The sequence below is a fragment of the Dipodomys spectabilis genome, unplaced genomic scaffold, assembly GCF_019054845.1.
Source record: "Dipodomys spectabilis isolate Male_0828 unplaced genomic scaffold, ASM1905484v1 ptg000138l, whole genome shotgun sequence".
In the NCBI taxonomy this organism is placed as follows: domain Eukaryota; kingdom Metazoa; phylum Chordata; class Mammalia; order Rodentia; family Heteromyidae; genus Dipodomys; species Dipodomys spectabilis.
This window is the reverse complement of record NW_024870815.1, coordinates 7563690-7577116: the sequence shown is the minus strand read 5'-3', so window position 1 is coordinate 7577116 and position 13427 is coordinate 7563690. Positions and strand designations below refer to the sequence as shown.

At 36.6% G+C, this 13427-nt stretch overlaps 1 protein-coding gene across 3 annotated transcripts in view; it reads left to right on the top strand.

Annotated features, from left to right (window-relative positions):
- Fyb1 (FYN binding protein 1) overlaps positions 1 to 10284 on the top strand; it is a 126772-nt gene extending 116488 nt beyond the window's left edge. For all 3 annotated transcript variants that reach the window (XM_042690558.1, XM_042690559.1, XM_042690557.1), the window contains 5 exons: positions 1794 to 1893; positions 2693 to 2855; positions 6503 to 6536; positions 8296 to 8327; positions 9118 to 10284. In XM_042690558.1, coding sequence (XP_042546492.1) covers positions 1794 to 1893; positions 2693 to 2855; positions 6503 to 6536; positions 8296 to 8327; positions 9118 to 9140 — 352 coding nt within the window. In that variant the 3' untranslated portion in view covers positions 9141 to 10284. The remainder of the gene's footprint in view (positions 1 to 1793; positions 1894 to 2692; positions 2856 to 6502; positions 6537 to 8295; positions 8328 to 9117) is intronic.
- The last annotated feature ends 3143 nt before the right edge of the window (positions 10285 to 13427 follow it).

The window sequence follows — 13427 nt, the reverse complement described above, 5'->3', positions numbered from 1 at the left end:
GATCCTCAGATCTCAGCCTCCTGAATAGCTAGGATTAGAGGTGTGAGCCGTCAATGCCCTGCTCCTAAGTTTGTTTGTTTTTTTTATTAACCAACAATTCTTTCCTCTTACTCTGACTCCATTTAGTGTATTTACTTGCTTAGTTGTCTGTTTATTTATTCTGTTTCTAGGAGCCAAACCCAGTGCTCTATACAAATGAGACAAGCACTCTACCATCAAGCTACAATCTTTACCTTGCTGGATCTACTTTAAATAGATATGAAAATGTTAACCACCAATATGGTTTAGAAGCCTTAAAATCAATTTTTAATTTATTTTTATTTGTATTGTACATTGATATAGAGAGGGGTTACAGTTACATAAATCACTTAATATGTACCATTCTATTTGAACTACGTCTCCCAGCATTTTCTTTTTTATCCCCTCCTAATTTTTTTTTTTTTTTGTCAGTCGTGGGGCTTGAACTCTGGGCCTGGGCGCTGTCCCTCAGCTCTTCAGCTCAAGGCGAGTGCTCTACCACTTGAGCCTCAGCGCCACTTCCCTAATATTCTTTTATATATATATATATATGTATACACACACACACACACACACACACACACACACATTTATAGTTGCAAAGATACTGTATAAAGGGGTTACAGTTACATGAGTAAGGTTATGAGTACATTTCTTACCGAGCATAGTTACCCCTCCTTTGTTTTTCCCCTACCATCTCTTCCCTCCTCACCTCCCCAGCTTCTCCCTCCCCCCACTCCCACCCCCTAAGCTGTAAAGTTCGTTTTCAACATAGTATCTTGTATATCTCATTGTTACAATGGATCAACCTGTATCCTTATTTTAACATTTTGTTATTTCCCTTCCCCTCCCCAAATTAGAAAAATGTATATACAAGATGCAGGACACTGGAATCAAATACAGTCAAAATAGGGATTATACCATGGGGGAAGAACATACAAGAGAAACAAAAAAATCACACAGTACATTATAAGTACATTAAAAACAACAGCAACAAAGATAAAACCTCTTGTGTCCCTATCTTGGGGTTCATTTTTCTTAGCATCATCTTATATGGTCATATACAAATAGCTTTTGACCTTTTCTAGACATATACTAGTTATTGCAAATAAGGGAAACCATGGGACCTATGTTTCTTTGGACCTGGCTTACTTCACTTAATATAATTTTTTCCAAGTCTTTCCATTTCCTAACAAATGAGGCAGTGTCATTATTTCTGATGGAGGCATAGAATTCCATATCTATATCTATAGTAGATATATAGATAGATATAGATATAGATATATTATATATATCTATCACATTTTCTTGATCCATTCATCTACTGAGGGGCATCTGGTTAGTTCCATATCTTAGTATAGTAAATAATGCTGCAATAAAAATAGTTGTACTGGTAGCTTCAGAATGGCCTTGTTTGTGATCATTTGGGTAAATGCCCAAAAGTTCTCCCAGCATTAATTGGCATTAGCCAATTAATTTTGGATTTACTCCTTTAGGAAAGTTTGAATATATAGGAAGTTTAAGTATAGATTAAATCACAAAACCACTGTGTACTGCACAGATATTTTATAGGATTCATTAAGAGAATCTCTTACTTCCATTGTGACTCATAATTAGTATTATCTTTTAAATCCTTTCCATATTATGAAGGGTCATTATTTATTATAATGAATGGTACTGGGTTTCTAAGAATAATTAAAATAATGTTGAGCAAGACCTGAATATTTAGTTAAATCTCTACAAAATTTTGTTTATGTTTTTATGTGCTACCCAAGTCAAGCAATCAACACTGGAAAGCCCAAGACTGAAGAAAAGGACCTTAAGAAGCTAAAAAAGCAGGAAAAGGAAGAAAAAGACCTCCGGAAAAAATTTAAGGTATATCATATTCAATTTTTGTTTTTTGTTTTTGTTTTTGTTTGTGGGTCGTAGGACTTGAACTTAGGGCCTGGTTGCTGTTGCTGAGCTCTTTCGCAAGGCTAGCCTACCACTTTCAACTATAGCTTTACTTCCAATTTTCTAATGGTTAATTGGAGAGAATATTGGAGAGAGAGAGTCTCACAGATGTTCCTGCCCAGGCTAGATTTGAACCCTGATCCTCAGATCTCAGCCTCCTTAGCTAGAATTACAGGTGTGAGCCACTAGTACCCAGTATATTCAATGTTATAAGCACTAATAAAAGAATTCAATTAACTTTAAATATCAAAATACATGCTACAATTATCTATCACAGTTCCTTTATTTCCCTCAAAACTTACTTTAGATTTTAATTTATTGATGGAAATTATGTTGCAATCATCTAACTATAGATGTCTCGGAACTTTGACAAAATGATAATCTAAAAGTATTTTTACTATTTTAATTTATGTTCAGTAGCTTTAAGTAATTGTACGGGAGAGTTGCCATTCAACCAGGCTGATTGTGAATATAATACCATCATGATCAGTTTCACCTCTTTCATCATTTTCCCCCATCCCTCTCAACCCCATTTGATATTCAAAGTTGGTAAGGTTAAGATAAACTACTTCCCCTGATTTTTTCCAATTTTCTTCAATGTTCTCATATTACCATTTGAAAACACTGAACTATTTATTTAGTAAAGATCTTAATATATTTGTCAGTAAATGAGTTACTATAATAGTACACATCAATCATTTTAATGTATTTGTTTTTCCAGTATGATGGTGAAATTAGAGTTCTATATTCAACCAAAGTTGTGCCCTCCTTAACTTCTAAAAAATGGGGAGCGAAGGATCTACAGATAAAACCTGGGGAATCCCTTGAAGTTATACAAAGCACAGATGATATAAAAGTTCTCTGCAGGAATGAAGAAGGGAAATGTAAGTTACTCTTCATGCTCTATATTCATGGCATCCCAGAATTTACTATCCAAACAAACTCTAGTAATCACCTTGTTTTGCTGATTTTGCTCTGTGGTTTATTATAGGAAATATTTTTAATGAGATTTTTGTTCTACTGAAGTCAGTAGGTTTTATTTTTGTCTTTTCATTTACCAACTGCTAGTTATATAATGGGTGTCAAATGCAAATATTCATAAAATAGTGTTTTAGAATTCACCAGCATCTGAAAATCCTAGTGTGTGTATTGAAATTGAAGTTAGCGAGTATGTCTTGGAATGGGTAAATCATGAGCTCTGGTGAGGAGGTGGCTTTTGTGACCAGTACTTCTTCCTTCACTTGTTTACGTGTACACATAAGAACAAGTCTGTCCAAGCAGTGAGTGGTACTTGCTCTGCCCTGATTTTGAAAATCTTATGACATATATCACACCTAGAATTTATAGTTTACTTACCTTGCATGACCATTTGTTTTCATTTCCTCTTTGGATGTTCTTGATGCAACATATTGTTCTAAATAAACACAAGATAATCCCCGTCCCCTTCAGCTTTATCAGCTATGAGAATTGACGAATGGAAATTGCCTTGTTGAATTTTAAAAGGAAGCTCTTTTAAAACTGAGGAATGAGTAATCTAAAATTATGTTCTCCTATATTTGAAATTAGATAACCAACATGGTTGCCATATAAACTTGAGCTCTGAATTTAATTTTAATGGGAGGAAGGTGACTCAGGGACAGAAACTAAAATGGCTTCAAGAATAATGCACAGTGACTCCAGCATGGGGGAAAATTAATACAAAGTTAAGATAGAGGAGGTGTGGTTTGGCTTTTCAAAGAAAACATGGAATGTGGGTACAGAAGAAAAAAGCCAGGAGCAGTGTATATTAAGATTTGAGACTCAGATCTGGTGGTGATGGCTAAGACCTATAATCCTAGCCACTTAGGAGGCTGAGATCCCTGCGGATAAGGTTCAAAGCCAGCCCAAGCAGGGAAGTCTATGAAAAACCTAAGGGACAATGCCCAGGCCCTGATTTCATGCCCTAGCTCCACCACAAAAGAGAAAGAGAAAAAAGAGAAGGAGCGAGAGAGGGGGAGGCTTGGAGGGAAGAGGAGGGGACAGGGAAGGAAGAAGGGAAGGAAACTGGAGGAGAGGGACTGAGGGAGGAGTAAAAAAGGGAAGAGAAGCTCCACTAGTCATATGCGGTGATACATGTCATTAATTCCAGCACTCAGCAATTTGAGTCAGGGTAGCCTAGTAAGGCAAGCCTGACCTAAATAATGTGAGCCTGTCTCAATGAAAGTTAAAACATTTCTTTTCTTTTTTTTTTTGTCGGTCATGGGGCCTAAACTCTGGGCCTGGGCACTGTCCCTCAGCTCTTCAGCTCAAGGCTAGGACTCTACCCATTGAGCCATAGCGCCACTTCCGGCTTTTTCTGTTTATGTGGTGCTGAGGACTCGAACCCAGGGCCTCATGCATGCAAGGCAAGCACTCTACCACTGAGTCACCTTCCCAGCCCCAATTAAAACATTTCTAAAGTCACTCATATTAAACACCAAAAGCTAAAGACTATAGAGAGAATATTTTCATAAACCCCAAATCATAATTTATATTAAATATGATATACCACATGTTGTTTCTTTCTATTGTGTTAGTATTTTCTCTTCAAATTAATACCTGGGTAAATATATATGATGTGATTTTGTTTTTTTTAAGTATATATCATTTTTTTAATTGTGAAAATACTGTACAGAGGGGTTTCAATTACATGGGCAAGGTAATGAGTACATTTCTTATCAAGCATTGTTGCCTCCTCCTTTGTTTCCCCTTCCATCCCTTTCCATCCCCTCACCCCTCCACCCTCCAACCCCCCACCCCAACTCCACCCCCACCCCCACCAAAGTTGTAAAGTTCATTTTTCGACATAACGTCTTGTACATCTCATTGTTGCAATGGGTCCACCTGTATCCCTATTTAATCAATTTGCTTTTTCCCTTCCTTTCTACAAAGTATACCAACATCAAATACAGTGAGAACAAGGGTTATACCGTGGGGAAGGGACATACAAAGCAACAAAGAAATCATCTTATAAATAGGATTTTATGGTTTTTAAGCTTAATGAAATCAAATTGAGTAACTTTATTTTGTTTCTGAACACAAGTGAAATGATGAGGAGGTTGTACATCATTATTTTTTATTTAATATAAAAAAGCTGAAAATAAAGTTAATTTATGACTTTCCCAAGATATTCTGCTTTCTTGGCAACTTTATATTCACAATATCCTTCTAAAAGGTGAGTCACTCATTAGTCCTGAGTCGCATCTGCACTGTGGTAAGCAAACACTGGGGGAAAATTTTTAGCTGACACATGGGGTGGGGGGTGTTACTTTCCTAACTTACTGTCCCTACTGCATATTTCAAGACATTTGTTTCAGGTCACTGTGTTCTCCTCTCTGAATTGGAAGCTTCTAAATAATAATTTTATATGTGAGACTTTCTAGTGTGTCCATAGTCAAAATATTATAGGGCTAACTAAACACAGCACACCTACTTCATGATACAGAGCCATGGTAATTTTGGTTTGGGGGGCTTGAAATCCCCTATAATGAATGTACATGAACCACACAAGAAAAATGGATCATAGTCCTATTGCAAAAAAGTAAAATAAAAACACACATTATTTCTAGGAACTATAATGGGGAGACTTTAAATAAGCATGGTAAGTCACTTGTTTGACATTGCCATGAATCATGTCTTTAATAGAATGAAGTTTTTGAAGCTTTTAAAGCTATTAAACAGAAAAAAATGTTATATTTAAAGCCAGTATTCCTTCAAATGTAATGTAAGCTAATAAGCCCTAAATTATCACATAATCAGGGAACTGAAATACAGTAGCACAGTACCATCCCACATTCCCATCTCCTTGATCTTTTTTCTTCATATTCTTCTTATTGTTTTCTTATTAAATTTTATTATTTCTTAAACAATACTCATAATCACTGAAATCTATGTATCAGAGAAACAAAAAGAGCAAAAGCATCATCAAAAAAGAAATCATTGGGGCTGGGAAGGTAGCTCATGGGGCTGGAAAGGTGGCTAAGTGGTAGAGTGCTTGCATGAGGCCCTGGGTTCCATTCCTCAGCACCACATAAGCAGAAAAAGCTGGAAGTGGCGCTGTGGCTCAAGTGATAGAGCACTCGCCTTGAGCTGAAGAGCTGAGGGACAGCACCCAGGCCCAGAGTTCAAGCCCCACAATGGAAAAAAAACAAAAATCATCAACAAAAGTTCCTTAGACTTGTTGAATAGGGAAGATAGAGGGAACAATGCATTAGGTGTTACAGAACCCTAAAAATATATTTTTAAGAATTAGTTCATGAAATCAAGGTAAATAAACTGTACATTATTAATTAGAACATAGGTCAAATAAAGGATTATTTTAGTGCCCTTAATAATAATCCCTGACATTTTAGTATAAGTAACTTTTAGAAAGTAAATTATCTAAAAGCCTAGAAATTTTTTTAAACTTTAACTTTTAAAAGTGGTGGTTACATTTTATTTGGAACATTAACTGAAATAATGATTTTTCAAACCTACATCTGTAAATAAAACTTATTTGTATTTTTCTTTATAGATGGTTTTGTCCTTCGGAGTCATCTGGTAGACAAGTAAGCCTCTTTCCTCCTATTACTATTCTGGTTAAAAGAATCTTGTGCTTGTCTTTCTGAAAGTTTTCTAATAGAATCAAATAATGCAAACTACTACATCATCATAGCTATATTAAAACCATGTTACACTAGTATGGTATTATTGATTATACAGTTGAGATTTGCATAAAATGCCACTCTGGATTAAGCAAAAAGTTCTTCTGGCCCATGATTATATAGATTATCATTTTGTATACTCATCAAACACTGAAGGCATTCTGGTCAAAGCCACACCTTATCACTAATGTTTTGCATTTTATTTAATGTTTAATCTAGTGATGGAAATGAATTAATTACAGTCCAAATAATGTCTATACAGTAGAAACTAATATCACTCACCAACAGTTTATAGTTTAGCTCCTGGCTAAGGTTATTCCTATCTATATACCATGCATAGTAGACTATTATGTTGTCTTTATTGGAAGCATGACAGAAAAAAGAAGAAGATAGCAGTCAATGATTCCTCTATTCTTATGAAGAAGTCATTGTCACAGTCTGCCACAATCTGGTACTAGTGTGTCAATGCAGCCCTCCAAAACACTTTAAGATTTTACTCCAGGAAGCCTAATCTATCAATACAAAAGTTTATGGAATTTATCATAATACAACAAAGATTCATGTATCATTTATCTTTACGCAGCCTGATGCCAATCAGAAAATGGCAAGTCAGTATTAAGAGTTCTATCAGAAAACTAGTCAACACTCAATAAAGAAAAGAATCGCACTTTATTTTCCCTTAGAACATTAATCACAAGGATAGGCATTGTTCTGTGGAAGGTACAGATTGTATGGAAAGAATGTGCAGCAATTAGGACAACCTCTTCTTTGCTGATTATTACAGATTAAGAAAAAAATATAGACAATACATTGTCTAAGTCATTATCGGTTCACCACCTACTTGAATGAATGTCTAAACATGTATGAAAGGAATGACAGGAAAATCTGTCCCATTTGCATTTGCGTCAAATTTATATTAGCCAAATCCTCCCCCAGTCTCAAAGAAAGGATCCAAACAGAAGACATAGGGAACTCACAGCATCTGCCACAGTTGGCAGACATTTGAAGGGCCTGATGCTGCTCTGTGAGAAAGCACAGAGATCAGACAGACACCAAGAATGAGTCTGGCCTAAGTGAAGAAGCCACCTCACAGTTCTGAAATTCGGAAGTGTGTCTTTAATTCATACGGCGTTAAGAGTCTCCAGGATAACTCTATCTTGGCTACTTGTTCTACAAATAACATTTACAGACTCTAAAATTGGTATTTGCAAGGGATAGTTAGAATGTGAAAATATCAATGTAATGTATTATATTTCCTTCATCATGAATGCAAGTAAAAGCATAGATCTAATATCAATAGATATAAAATTCATGATAGATTTTTGCACATGACTATTCATTTGGTAGCTCATTACAGTTTTCTTAGTGAGCACAGCTGTGTGTTCTGCCCAAAGTAAGGTCTAAGGAGGAGTGAGTGAGGCAGTCTATGCTCTTTAAGCATGTTTCATTTATTCTTAGAAAAATGAAACAGGATTAGACAAAACCAATGAAAGAAAAGGTTGAAAGGAGTATGAAATTTCTTTCCACTTATAAATGCATACTGTACAATTTCTTTCTTTAGAAGTCTACATTCTATAATAATAATAATTGTCCTTTCCGTATAACATGACTTTAATATTGGGAAGGCATCTTTTAACATCGAAATTATTTTCCATCTTTACAGTGATGGAGAGATCTATGATGACATTGCTGATGGTAAGTCAGCCAGCACAGAGAGCAGTAACAGTGAGTTGATTGTTTATACAAACACTGATAAGGGCTTGTTTGACTAATTGGAGCCATCCCATCTGATAAGAGTTTCAGTCACTTAAACATGTTAGGAAAAGCAAATGACCTAGTATCATAAGGGAAAAAAATATTTTCACAGAGTTGAAAATTAAGAGGAAAAGCCTTGCATTATTTTATTTAAACAGTGTACAACTGTTTGGTGAAATTTTATGCTGAATACTGAGGCTTGAATACTAGGCCAGGGTACCCTCCCTTGGCATTTTCATTCAATGTTGGCACTCTCCACTTGAGACACACCTCTACTCTGGCTCTCTTAAATGATTACTTGGAGATCAGAATCTCATGCCCATACTGGATTCAAACCATGATCCTCAGATCTCAGGCTCCTGAGTAACTAGGATTATAGGCATGAGCCACCAATGCCCTTCTATTTGCTAATCACTTTATCCTTTAATCTATTAAATGTAGGATACTTGCTAATATTTAATCAGTCTTATTTAGCATGACTATCAAAATATGATTTGTGACAGATAAAATAATCTTAGATTTCTTATTCTGATGAAGAATAAAGCTGTCCAGAAAAGTTATTGGAATTGAATACCAGACAATGAAACTTAAATACATAGGCTTTCATCTAGCTTCTTTTTCAAAAAGTACACCAGAGTATATATTGCTTGCAATTCTAATCAGTTAGGACGCTGAGAAACATGCGCATTTCATACAGCTGTATACTTGAATCTGTGCCTTTTTCTTCCAGGTTGCATCTATGACAATGACTAGCCCTCAGCTCTGTTCACTCTGCTGTCTTCATCAGGTGCCAACACAAAGTCTGGTTTAAATTGATATATGTTTCTGGTATTATGGGAAACAAATCCACAAATGATGTATTGCCATTTGCTGTGAAATTCTGCTTACCTTTATAAGGCTTTGAATTTTTTTTAATTTTAGAAAATGACATCTTAATCAGTATCTCAAAAGATTATATTAATGGCAGGTAAGAATTATTTCAGTTTGGCGATGATTATAAAGACACTCCCTTACAATACTGTTAGACTATCTCTCTTACAAACCTTCCAAAGTAAAAGAAAAAAAGAGGGAAAAATGTACTGTCAAAAATATATGAAAAAAATCAGGAAGGAAATTTTAAAAACATTCTTCGAGAAGAAAAAAAAAACCTATCATTTAATCTTAAAATATCTATTCAAATTATCTGTCTCCTCTCCTGCTGGTGGGTTAATTTTTTTTACAACTTCTAGCAGTAAAATTATTGCATATAGTTTGTCCCTAGGCGTTCGTTGTGAAAATGTTAATTATTTCATAAGAATGTTATCCATGCTGTGTGTACATCTAAGATTAAGTATAGAAAAGTGTTATTTTTGTGGATCCATGTGCTAACATCTAATTATGTGCTCTGTTTAAACACATGTCCTTATTGTAATTAGAATTGACACAGATGAGGAACTCCCTATATCTATGAAGAAGTGAAGAATGAAACTTGGAACTGCTCTAGCTTTTTTTATAGCACTTCTTTTTTATGAAAACTCTTAAATATTGTTGCTTGGTTTTCAGTTACTTCTACAGAGGTTAAAATGTGGTTTAACCTCTTTACTAGTAAGCTGGTCAGCAAAAGATAGATCCATGTATTTGAGCTAGGCTACCCCTTTCAAACCAACTCATCCTCAAAGCAGACACCATATAGGAGACATTAGGTTTCAAGTGCTTAGAACACTTAACACCATAACATAAAACACAAAACTCTAAGAATAAATAATATGAATGAATTTTCACAACTTCTAAGATATGAAATTAATGAATTTGAAACTGCTTTTCTCTATTATTAAACCAGGATGTAACATTAAATATGTTATTGATCCTATGTCCTCATCTATAAATTACAGGATTAAACTAAGGGTTTCTCAACATTTTTCACTTCTACTTATGTCATGCTTTTATCATTCTCTCCCAACTCTGGATCTGTGGTTCAGAAGCTTCTATCTTTATAGCATATTGGTTAAATGATAATTAATACATTCTCTGGGTTTTAATATTACAAAGACCCATTGGCGTTTCTAAAAGATGACTCAACTAAATTTTTTTTTCTAATGGAAAATTCTTTCTGGGTATCTGTGGCTCATATCTGTAATCCTAGCTACTCAGAAGGCTGAGATCTGTGGATCATGGTTCAGAGCCAGCCAGGGCAGGAAAATCTGTGACTCTTTTTTTTTTTTGGGCTGGGGACAGGGGGTGGGGGCGGTCCAGTCGTGGGGCCTGAACTCTTGGCCTGGGCTCTGTCCCTCAGCTCTTCAGCTCAAAGTTAGCACTCTACCACTTGAGCCACAGCGCCACTTCCGGCTTTTTTTCTTTTTGCTTATGTGATGCTAAGGAATCGAGCCCACGGCCTCAGGCATGCAAGGCAAGCGATCTACCACTGAGCCATCTTCCCAGCTCCAAATCTGTGACTCTTTTATCTCCAATTAACAAGCAAAAAGCCAGGAGTGAAGCTGTGACTTAAGTGGTAGAGCACAAACCTTGAGCACAAAAGCTCAGGGATAGCACTCAGGCTCTGAGTTCAAGACCCAGGACCAGTACACACAAAAAAGGATAATTCTAAAGTTGAGCCCAGAGTTTTGGTGAAAAGCCCCATCCAAGTGTACCAACCAAGTTAGGTTCAACTACTAGTCCCTACATGACAGTTTAAAGAGTTGCCCATTGGGGAACAGCAGAGAAAAAAGACTTAATTGAACATGGCTCCAACAGGAAGACAGAGGGACAATCTTGGCAAGAGAGTAAGAAATACCTATAAATCATTGCAGTCACAATGATGTTGTATGGTAATGGGTGACAGACAACAGTCACAGAATTGGACGATTACAACTTTGTGATAGTAGGAGTCATTGACACCTAGCAAGTAATCTCATTCTCCCTGGATTCCATGGCCACAGAGTATGTACTTAGGTTTCTCTGATCAAAGATATGCTCCAGTAGTTCATTATTGTCCAGTACATGGGAGACATCAGGTCATGTTGTGCAAAGGGCGTTGCCTATCTGAGCAGCAGTTCTGACTTTCTCTCAAGATGTTTATTTGTTATCTTGTCCTTCAGGGTGTCCCAAGGTGACTGTAGGTATGAAAACTTTGGAAAATAAAAGATTAAAGTAGCAAAAGGGACAAGATAGAGCTAGCTAGGCCAAAGCCCTTCTTCAGATAGCTCAAAACTTCCATAGGAGTAAAGTGGGATTTCCATTAAGTGCTTTGAAATTAGAAAATAGAGCAAATTTATACTAATTAATTTACAAAATTCTCTACATTAAAAAATTATTCATCTCTGGTGCTGGGAGTATGGCTTAGTGGTAGAGTGCTTGCCAGAATGCATGAACCCTGGGTTTGATTCCTCAGTACCACATACACAGAAAAAAACAGAAGTAGTACTGTGTTTCAAGTGGTAGAGTGCTAGCCTTGAGCAAAAGAAGCTTAGAGACAGTGCCCAGGCCCTGAATTCAAGCCCTAGGACTGGAAAAAAATTATTCATCTCAATAATTCCCTCCAACTGAAAACTACTTTGATGTCTATTTTTGTTGTTGTTGTTCAGTTGTGGGGCTTGAACTCTGGGCTTGGGCGCTGTCCCTGCACTCTTCAGCTCAAGGTGAGCACTCTACCCCTTGAGCCACAGTGCCACTTCCGGTTTTCTAATGGTTTTTATTGGAGATAAGAGTCTTGTGGACTTTGCTGCCCGGGCTGGCTTTGAACCTCGATCCTCAGATCTTAGCCTCCTGAGTAGCTAGGATTACAGGCGTGAGCCACCAGCTCCCGGCTGATGTCTATTTTTTAATAGGGTTAGTCAGCATCTACCCTTTGGTGAATTTCTTTTATTGCTAGATTAAAATTATGTGATTCTAAATTTTTTTTTGGGGGGGGGGGGTCCGGTCGTGGGACCTGAACTCTGGGCCTGGGCGCTGTCCCTCAGCTCTTCAGCTCAAGGCTGGCGCTCTACCACTTGAGCCACAGCACCACTTCTGGCTTTTTTCCTTTTGCTTATGTGGTGCTAAGGAATTGAACCCAGTGCCTCATGCATTCAAGGCAAGCGCTCTACTGAGCCACCTTCCCAGTCCTCTAAATGTTTCTTATATGTTCAATTTGGTAATAAATATTATGGAATCTGCTGGAGTATATTTTCTTTAATTTTTACCTGATTGAAAGTATATGAATTAAATTCAATGTCCACTTTATAAAATTCCAAATTAAAAAGAGACTATTGTAGAATTCTTATTTATATGTCTATGGAGGAAATGGGTAAATAGCTATGAATGACTTATGAAATATTTTAATTTAAAATATTTTAAATATTAAAATGTACAATAGAGGATTAGTTATCGGTTGTGTGCAAAATTTGTCATATGAAGAAAACAACAATAAAAGAATCTCTTCCAATAACTGTGTCTTTTACTTGCAAAAGTGTTGAAGCCGTCAGCTTTTCTCTCCTTGACTTGATCCCATGCCTACAGAAGTGCATTTTGCACCCCTTCTCACTTGGGGTTTTTTTCAGCCTCAGCATCTGAGGTACTTCTTATCCAAGACCAAACTTTCCACCATTGCCTCTCATGCTCTGCCGCATATTTGTGTTCACCAAGAAAACTAAGTGCACTTCCTTTTAGTGTACAATCTTGATTAACCCTTCAGCTTTCAATCTTAACTCATGTCCAGACACTGAGAAGAATAAAATATCATACCTCAAATTCAAAGCCATATCCCTTAACCTCATTTCTTCCCATCTTCTTTCCCATTCTCTCTGTCTTACTGTCTCTGTCTCTCTGTCTCTCTGTCTGTCTCTGTCTGTGTGTCTCCCTCTCCCTCTCCCTCTCTCTCCCCCCCCTCTCTCACACACATACACACACACACACACACACACACACACACCCTCCCACCCTCTCTTCTACTCAATCTCCTTCCTTCCTGTCTTTTTTAAATTTTTGGACTGTAAGTAGTCCCCTCTGTAGGCTTACAAAAATATTTTGAAAACCTATCTCACATGAAAAAATGAAACCTTCCCTTGAACCCAAATATCTCTCCAA